The sequence below is a fragment of the Drosophila guanche genome, unplaced genomic scaffold (assembly GCF_900245975.1).
Source record: "Drosophila guanche unplaced genomic scaffold, DGUA_6, whole genome shotgun sequence".
Taxonomy (NCBI): Eukaryota; Metazoa; Arthropoda; class Insecta; order Diptera; family Drosophilidae; genus Drosophila; species Drosophila guanche.
In genome coordinates, this window is record NW_022995743.1 from 7,371,499 (window position 1) to 7,391,834 (window position 20,336).

The 20,336-nt window shown below is 46.2% G+C and overlaps 6 protein-coding genes across 12 annotated transcripts in view; 5 read left to right on the top strand and 1 right to left on the bottom strand.

Annotated features, from left to right (window-relative positions):
- Window positions 1–495: 495 nt before the first annotated feature.
- Window positions 496–3,196, bottom strand: LOC117592413 (GTP-binding protein Rit2). The gene is made up of 3 exons (XM_034286153.1): window positions 2,857–3,196; window positions 2,609–2,665; window positions 496–2,532 (listed from the first exon to the last, which is right to left on the bottom strand). The coding sequence occupies exons 1-3, from the start codon at window positions 3,071–3,073 to the stop codon at window positions 2,021–2,023; spliced, it is 786 nt and encodes a 261-aa protein (XP_034142044.1). The 5' UTR covers window positions 3,074–3,196; the 3' UTR covers window positions 496–2,020.
- A 238-nt stretch (window positions 3,197–3,434) lies between these two features.
- Window positions 3,435–10,166, top strand: LOC117578796 (aspartyl/asparaginyl beta-hydroxylase). Of its 6 annotated transcripts, XM_034264522.1 has the most exons (14): window positions 3,437–3,647; window positions 4,706–4,891; window positions 4,947–5,114; window positions 5,175–5,608; window positions 5,669–5,791; window positions 5,847–6,009; window positions 6,209–6,286; window positions 6,842–6,952; window positions 7,120–7,569; window positions 7,884–7,996; window positions 8,456–8,696; window positions 8,751–8,856; window positions 8,922–9,647; window positions 9,705–10,166. In XM_034264522.1, exons 1-14 carry the CDS (start codon window positions 3,596–3,598, stop codon window positions 9,853–9,855), a joined length of 3,102 nt encoding a protein of 1,033 aa, XP_034120413.1. In that variant the 5' UTR covers window positions 3,437–3,595; the 3' UTR covers window positions 9,856–10,166. The 6 variants fall into 6 exon arrangements, 4 of the variants coding, with proteins under 4 accessions (XP_034120411.1, XP_034120409.1, XP_034120412.1 ...); XM_034264520.1 differs by lacking the exons at window positions 5,669–5,791; window positions 8,751–8,856; window positions 8,922–9,647; window positions 9,705–10,166 and adding exons at window positions 4,439–4,492; window positions 6,702–6,731 and having other exon boundaries at window positions 3,435–3,647; window positions 5,172–5,608; window positions 5,856–6,009; window positions 8,064–8,478; XM_034264518.1 differs by lacking the exons at window positions 8,751–8,856; window positions 8,922–9,647; window positions 9,705–10,166 and adding an exon at window positions 4,439–4,492 and having other exon boundaries at window positions 3,436–3,647; window positions 5,172–5,608; window positions 8,064–8,478.
- A 121-nt stretch (window positions 10,167–10,287) lies between these two features.
- On the top strand, window positions 10,288–12,302 carry LOC117592499 (venom carboxylesterase-6-like). The gene is made up of 6 exons (XM_034286345.1): window positions 10,288–10,485; window positions 10,541–10,684; window positions 10,743–10,896; window positions 10,952–11,137; window positions 11,193–12,045; window positions 12,110–12,302. Exons 1-6 carry the CDS (start codon window positions 10,288–10,290, stop codon window positions 12,279–12,281), a joined length of 1,707 nt encoding a protein of 568 aa, XP_034142236.1. The 3' UTR covers window positions 12,282–12,302.
- Window positions 12,303–13,132: 830 nt separating this feature from the next.
- On the top strand, window positions 13,133–15,232 carry LOC117578800 (esterase-6-like). The gene is made up of 6 exons (XM_034264529.1): window positions 13,133–13,340; window positions 13,396–13,539; window positions 13,599–13,752; window positions 13,808–13,993; window positions 14,058–14,910; window positions 14,970–15,232. The coding sequence occupies exons 1-6, from the start codon at window positions 13,143–13,145 to the stop codon at window positions 15,127–15,129; spliced, it is 1,695 nt and encodes a 564-aa protein (XP_034120420.1). The 5' UTR covers window positions 13,133–13,142; the 3' UTR covers window positions 15,130–15,232.
- A 654-nt stretch (window positions 15,233–15,886) lies between these two features.
- LOC117578799 (esterase-6-like) lies at window positions 15,887–18,848 on the top strand. Its single transcript, XM_034264527.1, has 6 exons — window positions 15,887–16,095; window positions 16,151–16,294; window positions 16,353–16,506; window positions 16,562–16,747; window positions 16,803–17,655; window positions 18,590–18,848. The coding sequence occupies exons 1-6, from the start codon at window positions 15,898–15,900 to the stop codon at window positions 18,747–18,749; spliced, it is 1,695 nt and encodes a 564-aa protein (XP_034120418.1). The 5' UTR covers window positions 15,887–15,897; the 3' UTR covers window positions 18,750–18,848.
- A 658-nt stretch (window positions 18,849–19,506) lies between these two features.
- Window positions 19,507–20,336, top strand: part of LOC117578798 (esterase-6-like) — a 3,028-nt gene continuing 2,198 nt past the window's right edge. The window contains exons 1-4 of one of the 2 annotated variants that reach the window (XM_034264525.1): window positions 19,507–19,715; window positions 19,771–19,914; window positions 19,973–20,126; window positions 20,189–20,290. In XM_034264525.1, the coding sequence (XP_034120416.1) occupies window positions 19,518–19,715; window positions 19,771–19,914; window positions 19,973–20,126; window positions 20,189–20,290 (598 nt within the window). In that variant the 5' untranslated portion in view covers window positions 19,507–19,517. The remainder of the gene's footprint in view (window positions 19,716–19,770; window positions 19,915–19,972; window positions 20,127–20,188; window positions 20,291–20,336) is intronic. The other variant, XM_034264526.1, reaches the window with a different exon arrangement.

The following is a 20,336-nucleotide window of genomic DNA, read 5'->3' on the forward strand; positions in this document are numbered from 1 at the left end:
AAGTAAAAACGATACAAAATCAAAATGATCGAGTTTTATTTATTTAATTCCAGTGAAACTCGCTTTTCTAACGGGGAGGTTCCAAAAATGTTTATTGAGGGAATTGTTTTTGTTCATATTTTGTTTTCCATTGTGCATTAGTATTCCATTTTTGTTTACATTTGAAATGTACATAACATTGTGAATAAAAATGGAGTTTTGGTTTCTCATTTTTGTTGGGTATTACAATTCAATATTATTTGCACCGCTTTTGGAACATGTGTCTTTCGTTTTCAAAACGACCAGAATCACAACAGAACGATGGTATTAGATACATTGGTAAAGTTTCTAAGATGTTTCATATGGCATTTTGTATGCTGAGTCGCTTGAGTTGCAGTTGGGAAGGTGAAAAGCGTTCAAAGCTAGCGTTTTCGTTAGTTTAACCTGCATTCGATTTGCGCTCTTGTGTTGGTTTTCTTGTTGTTGGGGGATACACACAAATTAGTTATCGAACGGTTACATGAGGGTATTTTTAATAACAATTTAATATGTAGCTATGGTAGGTCAAACGTTCAACGCTGTTTACATGAATGGGTTTCATAACAAATTTTCGGAGTAATTAAAGCCTTTTAAAACTGTTGTTTGTGTCGTGTAGTGTTTACTGTAGTAGTGATGATGATAGTTAATAATATTAACATTTAATGAGAGGAACTCATGGTGAATGCATAGAGAACGTGATGTGTTGCGTGGTGGAGTTGTTTGGTGTGTAAAAAGTAATTAACAAATGTGTTAAACTAATAATAAATAAACTTAGAAGTAAACACGTGTCCTTAACAATAAACATATAAACAATAAACATTTCTCAAACTTAAACAACAAATGCAATCGGCTGTCTTGGGCTTAAGTTACATACATACATTATCTCTCTGTATATTTAGGTGTATATCATATATATATGATATATTATCAATTTGGATTTGGATTTGAACAAAGCTCCAGGTTAAACACACATTCTGAAATGTTCCCGCGTTTTACATACTTATAGCGTAGATCGATCGATCTATATATATATTATATATTAGTATACATTAAATTCAACATTTATTCGATTAGTTAAATGTGTGCTCGTGTGTGTGTGTGTGTTGCGTTTCCTGCTGGGGTAATACATGCATTACATAAGTTTAAAAATCCATCATCTCTACTTGCTCTCTAGTTATTTTCTTCCAATATCCATCAAGCTCCCTTCCTGACAGTAACGCTTGGCATTCACATTCACTTGTGTTGTGCATTGTGTGTCCTTTGCTAGGATTCAGATCTCTCAGGTGTGTCACGAGTTGTTTAAAGATATATTGATTTTGGTTTCGCGTTGCTTCGTTCCGGTCTAAGCCTCAGGGGATTGAAGCTATCGAATTTAAATGCATGTCTACTCGTAGCTTCTGCTAATTGCCAGCCAATCTGTCGTACCTGCTTCCTCATCTACGCCTCGCCTCGCATTGCCTCGCCCTAGGAATCAACGTTATTATTTGTATTTTTTTGACTACATAAACCATATGTACGTGCACTGTTAATATGTATCTATCATTTTGGATCGGTGCTTAAACATATTGATATACTCTATCGTCTACCTTCGCTCGCTGCGCCTATCTTTGCTTGTCTGGCCAACAACAAATACATTAAATAGTTTGTAACAAATAATAAATAAACGACTGACCGACCAACCCTATCCTTCCTCTCCTGGTATGGCCATAACAATAATTATGTAGTTTCTTCCATCTCTCGATTGGTAAATTCTTGTGGTTTTGTCTCTGCCTTTGGGAACGTCGATCAATTACAAATAATCGTAGATATCTATATATGATTTGATCTGCTGTTTGTTTAAGCTATATACAGTCCGTGTATATAGCAAACCAAACACAAAAAAAAATATGTTACTCGTATATGTGCAACGACTTGGTTAATATTGCACTGATTCAAAGAAATTGTTAGCGCGCACACTCTTCTGGCTCCAGCTGCAGCGCCTTTTCTAGCTTTATACCCCAGTCTAGTTCAAGTTGCGTCGACGACGGAATACCAAGGCGAATATGGAGCGTATGCGCCACCAGCGGCTGCGGTGGCGCGTGTGGATCTTCTCCGAGCTGCTGTCTGTGCCCTTCTGCAGCTCCTTGCGACGGATCTCACGGACGAGTGTGTAGAACGCCTCGTCGATGTAGTGGCGTAGTGCCGCGGACGTCTCAAAGAACGGACAGCCGAACTGATTAGCCAGATTCTTGCCCTCCTCGGTAGTGACACGACGCTGAGATTCCAGATCCACCTTGTTGGCAATCAGTACCAGTGGTATCTCCTCGGACAGCCGCACCCGGGTGATTAGTTTGCGGTACTCCGATGCCTCCTGGAAGCTGTGGCGGTCGGTGACCGAGTAGCATATGATGAAACCTTCCCCACAGCGCATGTATTGGTCCCGCATGGCCGTGAACTCGACCTGGCCGGCAGTGTCGAGTATGTCGAGCAGGGCGGCCTCGTTGTCTATGACTGCCTGTTGCTGGTACGAGTCCTCTGCGGCAACGAGTCGGCAACATTTAAGGATTAATAAAACGAGTTCAAGTACATCGCGATGCTGCAGCACACTTACCAATGGTCGGGTCGTGGTAGTCCAAGAAGCTGTGGCTCACGAACTGTAAGGTAACAGCTGAACACCCGAACGAAAAAGCCGAGACAGGCAAATTGGCGATGGTGCGTGCGGTGTGTGAGGGTGGGTGGCGATGGGGGACGGGCAAAACAAAGCGTAAAAGAAATTGAGATAATTTATTGATTTTTCGCAACCACAATCAAAGTTCGCAGTGATAACTTTCATTGTAGCGGACATGCTAGCCAACTCACCGGACTTTCCGACACCGCCATCCCCGAGGATGACTATCTTGTACACCCGGAGGCCTCCTCTCATGTTCTGGGGCGGTGCTGGGGCTTGTTTTACGCTGCCATTGTCCATGCGATCGTTGCCAATGTGCATCGAGTCCGTGTCGCCGCCACTAGTGCAGGACCTCAGTTTGCTGGACCTTTTCAAAGCTGCACAACCAATGGACATGTCGCCGGCCATTACTTTTACTCCCTACCCCACAGGGCCGTTGGTCTTTTACTTTTTTCAACAACACGTCCCGCCACAGCCCAGTTACAACTCTATAAACCCGATTCTGTGTATTTATTTTCTTGTTTTTTTTGGGGCTCGGGCTAGTCGATAAAATATACCGCCTGACCCTCAAAAATGTACCAAAAATACCAAAATGTACCCCAAAAAAATTGTTTACATTGATAATTTCATTTCCCCATTGAAATTACATTGCGGCTGCCCGCAGAAAATGCCAATAGATTGAACAAAATACCGAATATTACCTTTTCGCATCCACGGAAAGTCCGGCAGCATCGATCGCAACGGCGCCGTTTTATAAATAATTCCAACGTCGGCGAGCTGCTCGCATTTCGTTACGTACAGCAATCGTGTTCGGGAACGCTGCCAGCCCGGTCTTTGTGGCCACCGACGACACCTAGACACATCTGGATTGAAAAAACAACACAAATTTCTCACCCATAATTGGCATACATTTAGTGTCCGACCAGGAAAATGTCGGGCGACGTGCAGCCGCGTAAGCGCAAGGACAAGCGCAGAAAACGCGGTAAGTTCGCCATTACCCTTCTCCCTTCATCCATCGTTCAACGGTGAGGAATGTAGAAACCGTTAGTTTGAGTAAAATTTCTTGTGGCCGCCGCTAAAGTCGTAGCTCTTCAGTTCATTTCTTTTATTAGCAAAATAATATTGTCGAGTGCCTTTAAAAATAACTTTGCCCTATTATATAAAATTATACATCTCGCCTGTTTCTGTCTCTATGCGTGTGCCGATCCACTATAGAAAAATATTTATGTATATGTATTGGACAGATGCGGGGGTCTATGTGTGGTTTTTATGACGCGTCGCAAGGAAAAGGGCATTGAACATTTCGGTTTGGTTGGCTCAAATTTTCATTTGAAATTATTTGGGGGAGCTGCTCTCTGCCTTTTATCTCTTGTCTGCGCTATCCCGGGACTGCTATCTCATGTCTTATCTACAAAGACTAACAACTGAGGGAGGCTAAGAAATCATCACGGCTATAATTCATGATTCCAATGATATTAATACGCTGCACAAAGACTCAGAATGACACTTCCCGTTTTGTCTGTGACCATTACACCCACCACAGAAGATTCTCATTTTGGTCAGGCCGTGCAAAGAAAACATCGAAATTATATGTAAAACAATTTAATTTCACTTGGCCATCTGCCCAAGAGCATGACTGGCGGGTTCTTTGTTTATTATTGCACATATTTAGGCATAAACAATGGCCTCTCTTATCGCATTGTAATACCGGTGTCGGGCTAGAACATTTTAAACGGCTTTGGCATTACTCTGTAACTAACTTTTTGTGTTTAGATGATCGCAAATCTGACGGCGATGTGACTGTGCTGCGTCAGTCCAGCTTTCAAGGTAGCTAAAATCACCTCCGTCCCATATCCACATCCGTTGTCCTACCCTCTGCAGCCCCACAATCGCTTTCTAAACCAAATTAAAGTCTCTAGTAGTTACTAAATCAACCGCTTGTCTATCCCCACGCTGTCTGAAGGTGCATTTAATTAAACAATTTGTAATCACATGTGTTTATTATTCACTACCATGCAATCGCACACACAAAATCCACAGATGACGACGAGTCTTCCCATGGCGTCCACATTACAAAGATGGGAAACGACGATGTACACTTGCACGTGCATCACGACCACGGCACCGGCGGCAATTGGTGTGCCAAGATCATATTCTTCTCTCTCATGGCAGTACTCTTGGGCCTTGTGGGCCTGATCATCTTGGAGAATCGTGGCCTTGAAGACAGTAAGTCCAGAAATCACTAAACGGAAGTGTTTTGGTTAACGAGAATTCATTTTAGTGGATACACCGCTGTCTGAGTCGCGCTTCTCCAACTATTTTAATGGTTTGGTCGACGAACATCGAGGGGAGCATGATGCCCATGATGTGCACAAACCATCTGGGGAGGCTTTGGATGAGCACGATGATCATGATGAGCATGATGAGCATGACGATCACGACGAAGAAGGTGGGTAAAGCACATAAATGCAAGACTCTCTTGTTAAAGCTTTTGTTTATATTCTAGAAGAGCCTCTTTCGGAGGAACTAGAAGAGGAAGACGAGGAGGAAGAGGAGGAGGAGGAAGAGGAAGACGTACCAGAGGAAGTGGCGGAAACAGAGCAAGAAGAGGAAACAGAGCAAGAGGATAAAACAGAACAAGACGAAGATGAAGATGAAGATGAAGAAGAGGTAGAGGAGGAGGAGGAGCAGAAAGAAGACGACGACGAAGAGGAGGAGGATAACAATGCTGGCGAAAACATCACCGCCGAAGAACCCGAAGAAGACGAGCTGGACGATGACAATACGGCAGAGCCCTCTGTTGAGGCTACCGCAGAAGCCACAGTAGAAGCCACCGCCGAGTACGATGTGGAGGATCCCGACGAGGATGAACCCGATGACGATGCCGAAGATGATGTGCCAGAGTCTGAGGAACCAGCTCCTACTACAGCGGAATTGGATGAGGTATAATCTAGGTTTTTGTTGACTGTTGAGCACAACTTCTAACTGGCTGTCTTGTTGCAGGATAAAACTGCTGAACACGATGAGGCCGAAGAGGAGGAAATCAAAGAGTCTGTTCAATGGAAAGCACAAAGTTCCCCCAAGAAAGTCACAACGAAATATTACAAAGATAATGAAGATGATGAGGTGAGAGAAAAGAATTTCTCTGGAGACAAGTTTCATATATTTACTCAATTTGCAGAAGAAATACGATGACGATGATGACGACTTTGAGTCCCTAGACGAGGATCCCGAAGAGCTGGCACGTCAAGTGAGAAGAGCCAACGCTGCGGATAGCGAAGAGCAGCAACAAGACAATAATGAGGAAGAGCCCAAAGAAGAGGGCTCCTCCTGGTTGGCATCGCGTAAGTTGACTCCCTGTTTGGGGAAATTGCCAATGGAACAATGAACGGAACTCCCCTTAGGCCCTAGAACGTTAAGAACTGACAGACCATCTCGTACTCCACCTTACTACACACAAACCACACACTTAAAATATTGTACAAGAAAGTGCAAAACGAATCTTGTTGTTCTCTGATACTAAAACCTGAAATCATTTTACAGTTGCCGTTAAATTTGGCGTTGGCGTTGCACTTGCCTTAGTTTCACGTCTTGTATTGAACAGGAAAAGTCCGAATACAAGTGAGTCTTCAATGCTTGACCTACTTTACTCCTCCATTGCTCTCTGCTCTATGATCTGTGATCTGTGATCTGTAATCTCTGCCAAAGCACGCCCAAAATCAATGTTAATGCATATCTCTATACTCTATGTTCCGGCAATTTGTAACCAAAGCGACGCTTTCCTTTCTAACCCATCCAAAAGCCTCTAAATTGGCAACAAAAACCATCTCAATGTCTCCAGATATCGATGTGTGACGTATTAACAGAACTAAAACAAAGTCTCGGCACTCGATTACTCTCTTTTACTTTTCGGTTTTGCAAACATTTCCAAACTAGTGTTGATGAATCGTTGCCTGAGCTCACATTTTGCACTTTCTTTATTATTTATTACATTACTTATGATTATGATTTTGTAATTTTTGTAATTTTATTGTAGTCACAGCTTTGTTTAACTATTTCCACCAATGTATATGTATGTATGGAAATTGCTGTATGGCTTTCTTGTTGCTCGTATAGTAATAGTTTAATCCGCATTGTGTTGACCCAAAATACATATATTCCGTGATGAATGTGTAGCCGAAGATGAGCCGCCCCCACCGGAGGCGATCATGAGGCGCCGCCTGACGATTGCCACGGACGAGGATCAGATACCAGACGACCTGGAGGAGATTCCGCTGCTAGACGATGGTTGGAGATCACACTTATATCTCAATTCAAAACTTCGGCCTCTCGAAGTTGCTTCGAAATCATTTCTAGACACTGCTGGAAGTGATCTTGAAGCCTTTAGTTAGGGTCCAAGATGTATCCATTAATATTAATTTGTATAATATCAAATATTCCATCACAAAAACAAGAATATTCCGAGGAGGAAATCGAAATCGAGGAGGAGATCGAAGTGGAGATCAGCGACATCGAAGAAGAGGATGCCGGTGCCAGTTCAGGTGACTGTGATGTGGCATTATCCGCCAGCTATGTACCCGAAACCTTTGAGCAATTGAGCTCCATGTACAAGTCATCGCCAGAGCCACCGAATGAGACGAAACCCCAGGAGCCAAAAGAGACGGAGGAGCCATTGAAACCGTCGGGCTTCAGTGATCTTTATGTGGAGTACGAGGACGGGGCCATTGAGGATTACGAGCACGATGGAGAGACAGATGAGGAGGACGAGATAACCGACGAGGAGGAGGACGAGATATCCGATGTGGATGATGCCGATCTAATGAGCAGACTGGAGGCCAAATACGGCCGTCTGCCGGTTAAGGAGTTCGAAAGCGATCCGGACTCTGACGATCCCACCTGGACACGTAATTACTAAATGTACAATTCACACAGTATCGCCACCGTCTCTCGATGTCCTCCACCGCATTGACTTATCCGACATACTCTCGTATTGTTTAAGACTCTAAAATAATCTCAGTCATGGCCATAAGCTACACTCTACTTTAAGACACACCATCTGATCCATAACCGAGCCGTAAGTGAAGAACTTCTCTTACTCCTACTATCCTACTACACTTCATATGTATAAGGTGGAGCTCTGTTTAGGCCCTTAACCGTTCAAAGTTCCTCCTCTTTCACTGCATTAATATCTAATTCAGTCATTCTTTAACCCATTCAGAAATTAAACCCAAAGAGGTTCCAGCTTCGGCTCCAGCTTCGACTCCGGCACCAGCAGCAGAGGACTCCTTTCAACAGGAGCTGCGCAAGGCTAATGCCGAAATAATCCGGGAGGTAGGTCACAGACTAAACGTCTTTGTGCAGTCGGAATAACCCAAAGAATCTCTCGATATATCTCTAGCTCAACAATCATTAAATCACATAAAAAACCAAACCCATTTCATAGCTTTAGTTTCATGTTTGCTTTGCTAGTCACTAGATCTATTAACTGTTTAGCTTTATAAGAATCGAAACATAAGATTTGGCTTGTTGGAAACCCACTTGTCAGGGCGTTTTGAGCTGGGCACATCCACGGGGCGGCCTCCTCCAGTCAGACACACACACACACCCCTACTGGATAAGTTCTCCTCGATGGGATGTCTCCCTGCACTCGAATCCCCTGACAATTGTGATTCCCTCTCTAATGAGCTTCTTTATATACTTTTTGTACTAATTGCATGTTCCGTGAACCCTATCTAACCCGTCTTTGTGTGCGTTTTGGCTGACGAACCGCGAACTAATCCCCGCCCAAAGAACTATGTCCAAGCCCTGCGCTCGTTTAACACGCTCATTCAACACTATGCCGACGAGCCCCTGGCCCATCTCGGCCATGCCCGCCTGCTGGAGCGTCTGGCAGAAAAGGAGCGCAGCAATCAGCGACTGTGGCAGGCCATTGATGCCTACAAACGATATCTAGCCTTTGGCGAGCTGGTGGCCAGCGATGGAGAGTTTCTTTCTGCCGGAGAACGCTGCATCCAGCATTTGCGATTCATGGGTGAGTATTTTGTTGCCAGTGTTAAAGAATATTCTAAAGAATTATCTCCTTTAGGTTATCATCAACAGTCGGTGAACATTCACGAGCTACTCATCGAGCGTTTGCCCGCTGATCCCAGACTGCGCAATCAACTCTCCTTTACCCATCTTACGGCCAATAAGTAGGTGAGCTAAGGTTCAAGGGGAAACCCCCAGTGCGGCTCTCATCTCACACGATTGCTTGCAGCATGCGGCAGGTGAAGCTGGTGGCAGCTGAAACCCTGAAGCTCTGGCCAGACGATCCTGTGGCGCAACTCCACTTCGGCCTGGCAATCAAACAGCTCCATGGAGACTACGAACAGGCGCTGCCCTACTTGCAGAACGCCATAGAGTCCAAGGCAGAGGGCACACAGGAGGGTTACTTCTATCTAGCCTTGGGGGAAACGCTGCAACGTCTGTACAGACAGCAAGAGGCTGTGGAAGTGCACAGGCAGGGCGTGGCCAGGGGACTCATTCCCAGCGTCTACCAAAGATCGTTGTACAATGAGCCCCAGCTGAGAGCACAACCCTTTTGGCAGCCATCGGAGACGGGATACGCCTCGCAGCTGAGGAAACTGCAAGAGAATTGGATGTCCATCCGGGAGGAAGCCCTGTCCCTGCTCAGCCATCGCGGTTACTTTGCAGATGAAACGGAGAATCTGCGCCACAAGGGCATCTGGCAGCAGTTTGAGCTCTTTGCAAAGGGTCAGCTTCATGGGAAGAACTGCCAACGAGCTCCCATTACCTGTGGCCTGATGAAGGCGTTCCCCGAATCCAGCGGCTGTCGCAGGGGACAGGTGAAGTTCAGTGTGATGCAGGCAGAGACGCATGTGTGGCCGCATTGTGGTCCCACTAATTGCCGCTTAAGAGCGCATCTCACGCTGGTGGCACCAGAGCCAGAGCAAACCTCACTTCGAGTGGCAGAGCGGGAAATGTGAGTGCAAATCTAAGTTTACCCCTAACAAAATTTCATAAGTTTTTACCTTCTTAGAACCTGGCGTGAGGGCGAACTAATTATCTTCGACGACAGCTTCGAGCACGAGGTCTGGCACAATGGCACTCGTCCCCGTCTGGTACTCATCATAGACATGTGGCATCCAGATCTAACTGCCACACAGCGTCGCACTCTGACGGCCATCTGAGAGCAATATTGAGCGTCTTGATTAGATTTCAAAGTGGTTACGGTTCCTAGGCTACCCAAATAGACAATTTCCGCCTTCCCCTTTTCGTTCATTGTTAGTTGAATCATTCACTAGTTATAGAGCCATTAGTAGATTAATATCTACGTCTGTATTTGTACCTCTTAATTGTTAAGCTCAGTCGAATGCGTGTTTAGGCCATAGGAAAATGCACTCTCGATATGTATTTTACATACAAACTGCTTTGGTGGGCAGCAACTGTTTGCCTTTTGTACATTAACTACAAAATCAATAATAAAAGTTTTTTAGGATTTCAAAATAGATGGAATTAACTGTCGGGGAGGTTGGGCAACATTTCAGCACGCTAATGTGTTCGCTTAATCATTTTTACTATAAAAACGAGACTCACTCGGATTCCCATAAATCAAACCAATAATGCGCCTGCTCTGGTCTGGAGTTCTGTTGACTCTATCAGTCTGTGTGCGTGCAGCGACTGGCGACAATTTAGATGTGTGCCTGAAGGATTTGGGCTGCCTGAGGGGCACCCAAATGCCAGGCTATCAGGGCGACGAGTTTGAAGCGTTCTTGGGCATACCATTTGCTCAGCCTCCTGTGGATTCCCTCCGACTCAGAGTAAGTTAGGGAAATTGCATTAATTTTTAGCAGATTTATATACAAGTTTATGTAGAATCCTGTGCCTGCTGTTGCCTGGGAGGGCATCCTGGATGCAGGTACAGCAAAGGACAGTTGCCTGCAGAGGAACTACTTGGCCGCCAATTGGCCAGTATCGGGCGTGGAAGATTGCCTTTACCTCAATGTCTACAGACCCAAGGTTATGCTTGATGTGCAACGGAAATCCAGAGATGATCTAACTTTCATTCCTTGCATAGAAACGAAATGGAAATCCCTTGCCCGTCATGTTCTACATGCATTCGGGGGGCTTCCATACCGGCTCTGCCCATCCGGTTGCCAGTGGACCCGAATATTTGATGGACACGGAGCAGGTGATCATGGTCACCGTTCCCTATCGCTTGGGGCCATTCGGTGAGCTCAGAGGAAGCTGAAATACAGACTTTATTCTAGAGATTATGTCTTGCAGGTTTCCTGAGCACTGGCGATACGAGTATGCCTGGAAATTTCGCTCTGAAGGATCAGCGCCTGGCCATGCAGTGGGTGCAGCAGCACATCGCAGACTTCGGAGGTGATCCCCAGCTGGTGACAATCTTTGGCCACAGTGCGGGAGGAATGTCTGCCCACTATCACATGCTCAGCCCCAGCTCAAAGGGTGAGCTTCATTGGTCTCTCATTGGTTGCTCTCTTGAATCTCTTCTTCCCACTAGGTCTCTTTCACCGGGCCATGTCATTGGATGGCACCATTCTCTCGCCATTCGTGAAGATCAACAAGGACCCACTGGCCCAGGCCAGAAAGCTGGCAGCTGTTGCTGGCATCGAGGGGTCAAAAGACTTGAACTCCAAAGACCTGGCCCAAGCTCTGCGTGAGCTGGATCCCATAAGGCTACTTACAGCAGTGGACTCTCTAAAAGTCTGGCACAACTTTCCTTTCGTCTGCAATCCGCCAGTCGTCGAACCTGTTGGATGTCCAGAAGCCTTTCTGACAGAGGACCCTGTGCAGGCGCACCTCGAGGGACGGATCCATCAGGTTCCGTGGCTTCTGGGCGTTAATTCAAGGGCCGGAGAGGGCTCCCTGGTCACTTTACTTCCCTTTGAAGATCGACATTTAAGAGCTGAACTCAACGAGCGGTTCCTAGAGCGTTTTTCTCACATCATCTACTTGCCTGAGGGCACATCTTCACACGTTGTCCGCGAGATCTTAGACGCCTACGGATTCGAGGGAGAGACGATAAGCAACTATACACTGGTGCCGCTGGCCGAGATTTCTGGCGACTTTGGGTTCTACTATCCGCTCTACGAGACGGCCTCCACCTATGCGAAATACGCCAATCTCCAGGAGAATCCACTCTCCTTCTACTTTTTCGAGTACCGTGGCCTGCGCACTCTCTCCACTTTGTTTAGCGGTGGGTCCGTGGAGTATGGGGTAGGTGCAGCTCACATGGACGATGCTTTGCACACAATACGGATTCCAGCTATTGTCGAAGACTATCCCAAGGATTCGGAGGATGCTGGGGTCGTCAAGCGGATGACCTCGATGATGGTTGATTTTGCCAAGACAGGGCGAGGCTTTATACTATTTTCTATGAAAGAATTGCAAGCTACATGATGCTCTTCTCTTCTTTAGGATTTTCCACAGTGGCACCTCCTGCCAGGCATCGGATTTCACGGATCATGAGATGTGCAGCTATGTCCATTTTGGAGGCACCATTGGGAGTTACCAGGAGGACATTCAGAAGGACAGGAAAATGGCAGGCTATGCTATATGGAAAAGATTATTTTTCCGAGATTCCGATTAGACAAAAAGTTTTGTTACTATAGCTGGATCCTAATTAAAGTTACACCACAAATAATGCAAGTTCTTAGTGTAAATGTACAACCGGGCTCGGCACTGCTTTATCTAAGTATTGTGAATGGCAAAAAGCTCTGCCGCTGCGCTGCCGGAACATGTATTGACACAAAAACGGCGCTTGAATGTACATGTATATGCATGTGTGCCGAGCCCTACTGTAAATGCAGCTGACTGCTGTGGACAGTTAGAGACGATTTTTAGTGCGAATAAAAGGCCAACTAATGCCGGTCAAGGGTACGGCCATTTTTGTTGTCACTTTTCGATGCTTGGTGTGGGTTGCTTAGGATTTTGGGGGGTTCGAGTCATGGTCTCGAAGAGAGTATCAAAAGTGAGCAGTGGGTAGAAAGAGACTCACCATCAGTAATTCTCACCTTGCAGGGCTTGAAGCCGGTTTCTACATGGAAGAGTTGAAACAAGCTTTTTTTGGGTAATGGGTAGATTAATACTTTTCCTTTAAATCGCCAACTGGAAAAGGCTATAGCAAAAGTTATAGGCATAACGGTTGACTTTCAATATAATCAATTACTTTTGTTAGTAAAGTCATCACTTGTTTACGTACGTCTATAATTGTAACTATTAATTGTCAAGCTCAGTTGAGTGCGTGCTGAGGTCGTACACGAACACGTACAAAGAGAAAAAGAATAAAACCTTTTATAGGAGTATATAGTTGAAAATAATTGGAATTAACTTGGGCAGCAGGTTGAATAATTGATTATACAAATTTGTGCACTCTAATGAGAATGTGGGACGAAGTCGAATTTCTCTATAAAAGGGAGACTCGATCGGATTCCCACAAGTGAAATCAAACATGCGCCTGCTCTGGTCTGGACTTATAATCATTCTAGCTGTCTCTTCGCGTACGGCTACTGGCGATCCTTTGGATGTGTGCCTGAAGGATCTGGGCTGTCTGCGGGGCACCCACATGCCAGGATATCAGGGCGAGGAGTTTGAGGCCTTCATGGGCATACCATTCGCAAAGCCTCCTGTGGATTCCCTCCGACTCAGAGTAAGTTAGGGAAATTGCATTAATTTTTAGCAGATTTATATACAAGTATATGTAGAATCCTGTGCCTTCTGGTGCCTGGGAGGGCATCCTGGATGCAGGAACAGCCAAGGATGGTTGCCTGCAGAGAAATTACTTTGGTAACAAATGGCCAATTTCGGGAGTGGAAGATTGCCTTTACCTCAATGTCTACAGGCCCAAGGTAACGTTACGATATGTTATGAAAAATCAGGGAAAATCTAGCTTTTCTTTCTTCCATAGAAACGAGATGGAAATCCCTTGCCCGTTATGTTCTACATCCATGGGGGAGGTTTCTTCAGTGGAACTGCACATCCGGTTGCTAGTGGACCCGAATATTTGATGGACACGGAACAGGTGATCATGGTCACCGTGCAATATCGCTTGGGGCCTTTGGGTGAGTTGTGAGGAAGCTGAAATACAGACTTTATTCTAGAGATTATGTCTTGCAGGATTTCTAAGCACTGGTGATACGAATATGCCTGGAAATTTCGCTCTGAAGGATCAGCGCCTGGCCATGCAGTGGGTGCAGCAGCACATCGCAGACTTCGGAGGTGATCCCCAGCTGGTGACAATCTTTGGCCACAGTGCGGGAGGAATGTCTGCCCACTATCACATGCTCAGCCCCAGCTCAAAAGGTGAGGCTTTCACCTAACACTCGTTGAATCGATAACACTCAATTGAATCTTTCCTTCCCTTTAGGACTCTTTCACAGGGCCATGTCCTTGGATGGCACCATTCACTCACCATTCCTGAAGATCAACAAGGAACCCTTGGCCCAGGCCAGAAAACTGGCTGCTGTGGCTGGCATTGGGGGGGCAGAGAGCTTGGACAGCAAGGAGTTGGCCCAAGCTCTGCGTGAGCTTGATCCTGTTGAGCTGCACAAGACGGTAGATTCCCTTAAAGTCTGGGCTAACTTTCCCTTCATCAGCAACACTCCTGTGGCTGAGCCTGTTGGATGCCCAGAAGCATTCTTCACGGAGAATCCGCTCCAGGCGCACCTTGAGGGCCGCATCAATCAGGTTCCATGGTTAATAAGCGTTACTTCGAGGGCCGGAGAGGGAGCTTTGTCGCTTCTGCACGCCTTCGACGATCGACAACTACGGGCGGAGCTCAACGAGCAGTTCCTGGAGCATTTTGGCCACGTTTTGAATTTACCAGAGACCGCATCGCCTCAGGTTGTCCAGGAAATCTTAGACGCCTACGGATTTGAGGGTCAGACGATAAGCAACGATACACTTGTGCCCTTGGCTGAAATCGCGGGAGACTTTGGGTTCTACTATCCGCTCTACGAGACGGCCTCCACCTATGCGAAATACGCCAACCTCCAGGAGAATCCGCTCTCCTTCTACTTTTTCCAGTACCGTGGCATGCGCACCCTCTCGACCCTGTTCAGCGGTTCATCGGTGGAGTATGGGGTGGGTGCAGCTCACATGGACGATGCTTTGCACACAATACGGATTCCAGCTATTGTCGAAGACTATCCCAAGGATTCGGAGGATGCTGAGGTCGTCAAGCGGATGACCTCGATGATGGTTGACTTTGCCAAAACAGGGTGAGTCTCTATAATCTTTTCTATGAAAGAATTGCAATCTCTTCTCTTCTCTTCTTTAGGGTCTTCCACAGTGGCACTTCCTGCCAGGCATCGGAATTCACGGATCATGAGATGTGCAGCTATGTCCATTTTGGTGGCATTGTTGGGAGCTACCAGGAGAACATCCAGAAGGACTTCAAATTGTCAGCCTATCCAATATGGAAAAGATTATTTCCATGAGGACGACAGCAGAATACTGTTTATTATTTCCTCTTAGTTTTTGCACCTGAAACGAGAAATGTTTTGTAGTAATATTTTAGTGTATCTTTTTTGTTACACAATAAATAACTTAACTGGAACTGCAGCCATATAAATGATGTTGTTTATGCGTTGCAGCGTTTGCCTTTGGTGTCGAGTCGCCATTTGGGAGTACGGACGCATCCGTCGCTGTTCCAAATGATCGTTCGTAGTTATTGGGGCAGATCCACCCATCTTACAGTGACTTTTGTGCAAACTCTTTATTTTTGAGTTACAACAAACAATACAAAATTACATGTAACTATCGCTAATATCGAAAACTAAACATTTTTCCATGGATGTTAATGGTGGTCATTGCATGTAAACGTAATACCGCCCCCTTTTGTTCATAGCTAAATATATTAAGTCAGGCATTACTTAAAGATTCATACTTATTAAATGACTCTGTATTAATAGCACTTAATTATTAAGATCAGTGCTTGCTTAGGCCATAGGAAAGTGCACCCTCGATATGTTTTTAGCTTCGATCTGCTTTGGTGGGCAGCTCAGCTTCTGTTTGCCTTTTGAACTTCAACAACAAAAACTTAAAACAATAAAACGTTTTATATGATTTGAAAATGATAAGAATTAACTTGGGAAGCAGGTTGAGTGATTGATTATACAAATTTGTGCACTTTAATGTGAATGTGGAAAAGTCGAAGTTCTCTATAAAAGGGAGACTCGGTCGGATTCCCACAAGTGAAATCAAACATGCGCCTGCTCTGGTCTGGACTTATAATCATTCTAGCTGTCTCTTCGCGTACGGCTACCGGCGATCCTTTGGATGTGTGCCTGAAGGATCTTGGCTGTCTGCGGGGCACCCACATGCCAGGATATCAGGGCGAGGAGTTTGAGGCCTTCATGGGCATACCATTCGCTCAGCCTCCTGTGGATTCCCTCCGACTCAGAGTAAGTTCCATCCATTCGTTTCATAATTTTCTGACCATAACCTTTACCGATCTAGAATCCTGTGCCCTCTGGTGCCTGGGAGGGCATCCTGGATGCTGGCACAGCCAAGGATGGTTGCCTGCAGAGGAACTTTTTTGGCGTAGAATGGACAATTAGGGGAGTGGAAGATTGCCTCTACCTGAATATCTACAGGCCAAAGGTAACGCTTGATTAGCAACGAAAATCAAGCCTTGATTTAAATTTGTGCTCCTCCATAGAAACGCGATGGAAGTCCCTTGCCTGTCATGATATACATCCATGCTGGAGGTTTCTTTAGCGGCACAGCCCATCCGGTTGCCAGTGGACCCGAGTATATGATGGACACGGAGCAGGTGATAATGGTCACCATACCCTACCGCTTGGGGCCATTCGGTGAGCTCAGAGGAAGCTGAAATACAGACTTTATTCTAGAGATTATGTCTTGCAGGTTTCCTGAGCACTGGCGATACGAGTATGCCTGGAAATTTCGCTTTAAAGGATCAGCGCCTGGCCATGCAGTGGGTGCAGCAGCACATCGCAGACTTTGGAGGTGATCCCCAGCTGGTGACAATCTTTGGCCACAGTGCGGGAGGAATGTCTGCCCACTATCACATGCTCAGCCCCAGCTCAAAGGGTGAGCTGCGCTCGTCTGTCGTTGGACGTTCTATTGAATCTTTGCTTCCTTTTAGGACTCTTTCACCGGGCCATGTCCTTGGATGGCACCATTCTATCAGCAGTCCTTCAGATCAACAAGGAACCCTTGGCTCAGGCGAGAAAGCTGGCTGCTGTTGCTGGCATCGAGGGGGCAGAGAGCTTGGACAGCAAGGAGCTGGCTCAAGCTCTGCGTGAGCTTGATCCTGTTAAACTGCACAAGACTGTAGATTCCCTAAAGGTCTGGGATAACTTTCCCTTCATCAGTAATCCGCCGGTCGTCGAGCCTGTTGGATGTCCAGAAGCCTTTTTCACCGAGGACCCGGTGAAGGCGCACCTCGAGGGACGCATCAATCAGGTGCCATGGCTGCTGGGCGCTAATTCAAGGGCCGGAGAGGGTTCTATTGCCGTTCTGCATCCTTTCGACGATCGAAAACTACGGGCGGAGCTTAACGAGCGGTTCCTGGAGCATTTTTCCCATATGCTGCATTTGCCTGATGGCACATCGCCTCAGGTTGTCCGGGAGATCTTAGACGCCTACGGAATTGAGGGAGAGACGATTAGCAATGATACACTTGTGCCGCTGGCCCAGATCGCGGGCGACTTTATCTTCTATTATCCACTTTTCGAGACGGCCTCCAGCTATGCGAAATACGCAGACCTAAAGGAGAATCCGCTCTCCTTCTACTTTTTCGAGTACCGTGGAATGCGCACTCTCTCGACTTTGTTTAGCGGTGCATCGATTGAGTACGGAGTGGGTGCAGCTCACATGGACGATGCTCTGCACACCATACGGATTCCAGCTATTGTCGAGGACTATCCCAAGGATTCGGAGGATGCAGAGGTCGTTAAACGGATGACCTCGATGATGGTTGACTTTGCCAAGACAGGGTGAGGCTTTATACTATTTTCTATGGAAGAGTTTCCAGCTACATGATGCTCTTCTCTGCTTTAGGATCTTCCACAGTGGCACCGCCTGCCNCCTTGGCTCAGGCGAGAAAGCTGGCTGCTGTTGCTGGCATCGAGGGGGCAGAGAGCTTGGACAGCAAGGAGCTGGCTCAAGCTCTGCGTGAGCTTGATCCTGTTAAACTGCACAAGACTGTAGATTCCCTAAAGGTCTGGGATAACTTTCCCTTCATCAGTAATCCGCCGGTCGTCGAGCCTGTTGGATGTCCAGAAGCCTTTTTCACCGAGGACCCGGTGAAGGCGCACCTCGAGGGACGCATCAATCAGGTGCCATGGCTGCTGGGCGCTAATTCAAGGGCCGGAGAGGGTTCTATTGCCGTTCTGCATCCTTTCGACGATCGAAAACTACGGGCGGAGCTTAACGAGCGGTTCCTGGAGCATTTTTCCCATATGCTGCATTTGCCTGATGGCACATCGCCTCAGGTTGTCCGGGAGATCTTAGACGCCTACGGAATTGAGGGAGAGACGATTAGCAATGATACACTTGTGCCGCTGGCCCAGATCGCGGGCGACTTTATCTTCTATTATCCACTTTTCGAGACGGCCTCCACCTATGCGAAATACGCCAACCTCCAGGAGAATCCGCTCTCCTTCTACTTTTTCGAGTACCGTGGAATGCGCACTCTCTCGACTTTGTTTAGCGGTGCATCGATTGAGTACGGAGTGGGTGCAGCTCACATGGACGATGCTCTGCACACCATACGGATTCCAGCTATTGTCGAGGACTATCCCAAGGATTCGGAGGATGCTGAGGTCGTCAAGCGGATGACCTCGATGATGGTCGACTTTGCCAAAACAGGGTGAGTCTCTATAATCTTTTCTATGAAAGAATTGCAATCTCTTCTCTTCTCTTCTTTAGGGTCTTCCACAGTGGCACTTCCTGCCAGGCATCGGAATTCACGGATCATGGGATGTGCAGCTATGTCCATTTTGGTGGCATTGTTGGGAGCTACCAGGAGAACATCCAGAAGGACTTCAAATTGTCAGCCTATCCAATATGGAAAAGATTATTTCCATGAGGACGACAGCAGAATACTGTTTATTATTTCCTCTTAGTTTTTGCACCTGAAACGAGAAATGTTTTGTAGTAATATTTTAGTGTATCTTTTTTGTTACACAATAAATAACTTAACTGGAACTGCAGCCATATAAATGATGTTGTTTATGCGTTGCAGCGTTTGCCTTTGGTGTCGAGTCGTCATTTGGGAGTACGGACGCATCCGTCGCTGTTCCAAATGATCGTTCGTAGTTATTGGGGCAGATCCACCCATCTTACAGTGACTTTTGTGCAAACTCTTTATTTTTGAGTTACAACAAACAATACAAAATTACATGTAACTATCGCTAATATCGAAAACTAAACATTTTTCCATGGATGTTAATGGTGGTCATTGCATGTAAACGTAATACCGCCCCCTTTTGTTCATAGCTAAATATATTAAGTCAGGCATTACTTAAAGATTCATACTTATTAAATGACTCTGTATTAATAGCACTTAATTATTAAGATCAGTGCTTGCTTAGGCCATAGGAAAGTGCACCCTCGATATGTTTTTAGCTTCGATCTGCTTTGGTGGGCAGCTCAGCTTCTGTTTGCCTTTTGAACTTCAACAACAAAAACTTAAAACAATAAAACGTTTTATATGATTTGAAAATGATAAGAATTAACTTGGGAAGCAGGTTGAGTGATTGATTATACAAATTTGTGCACTTTAATGTGAATGTGGAAAAGTCGAAGTTCTCTATAAAAGGGAGACTCGGTCGGATTCCCACAAGTGAAATCAAACATGCGCCTGCTCTGGTCTGGACTTATAATCATTCTAGCTGTCTCTTCGCGTACGGCTACCGGCGATCCTTTGGATGTGTGCCTGAAGGATCTGGGCTGTCTGCGGGGCACCCACATGCCAGGATATCAGGGCGAGGAGTTTGAGGCCTTCATGGGCATACCATTCGCAAAGCCTCCTGTGGATTCCCTCCGACTCAGAGTAAGTTCCATCCATTCGTTTCATAATTTTCTGACCATAACCTTTACCGATCTAGAATCCTGTGCCCTCTGGGGCCTGGGAGGGCATCCTGGATGCTGGCACAGCCAAGGATGGTTGCCTGCAGAGGAACTTTTTTGGCGTAGAATGGACCATTAGGGGAGTGGAAGATTGCCTCTACCTGAATATCTACAGGCCAAAGGTAACGCTTGATTAGCAACGAAAATCAAGACTTGATTTAAATTTGTGCTTCTCCATAGAAACGCGATGGAAGTCCCTTGCCTGTCATGATATACATCCATGCTGGGGGTTTCTTTAGCGGCACAGCCCATCCGGTTGCCAGTGGACCCGAGTATATGATGGACACGGAGCAGGTGATAATGGTCACCATACCCTACCGCTTGGGTCCTTTAGGTGAGCGGATCGTAAGGAAGGAAGTATCATCAACAGTTTATTCTAGAGGTTATGACTTACAGGATTCCTGAGCACTGGCGATACGAATATGCCTGGAAATTTCGCTTTAAAGGATCAGCGCCTGGCCATGCAGTGGGTGCAGCAGCACATCGCAGACTTTGGAGGTGATCCCCAGCTGGTGACAATCTTTGGCCACAGTGCGGGAGGAAT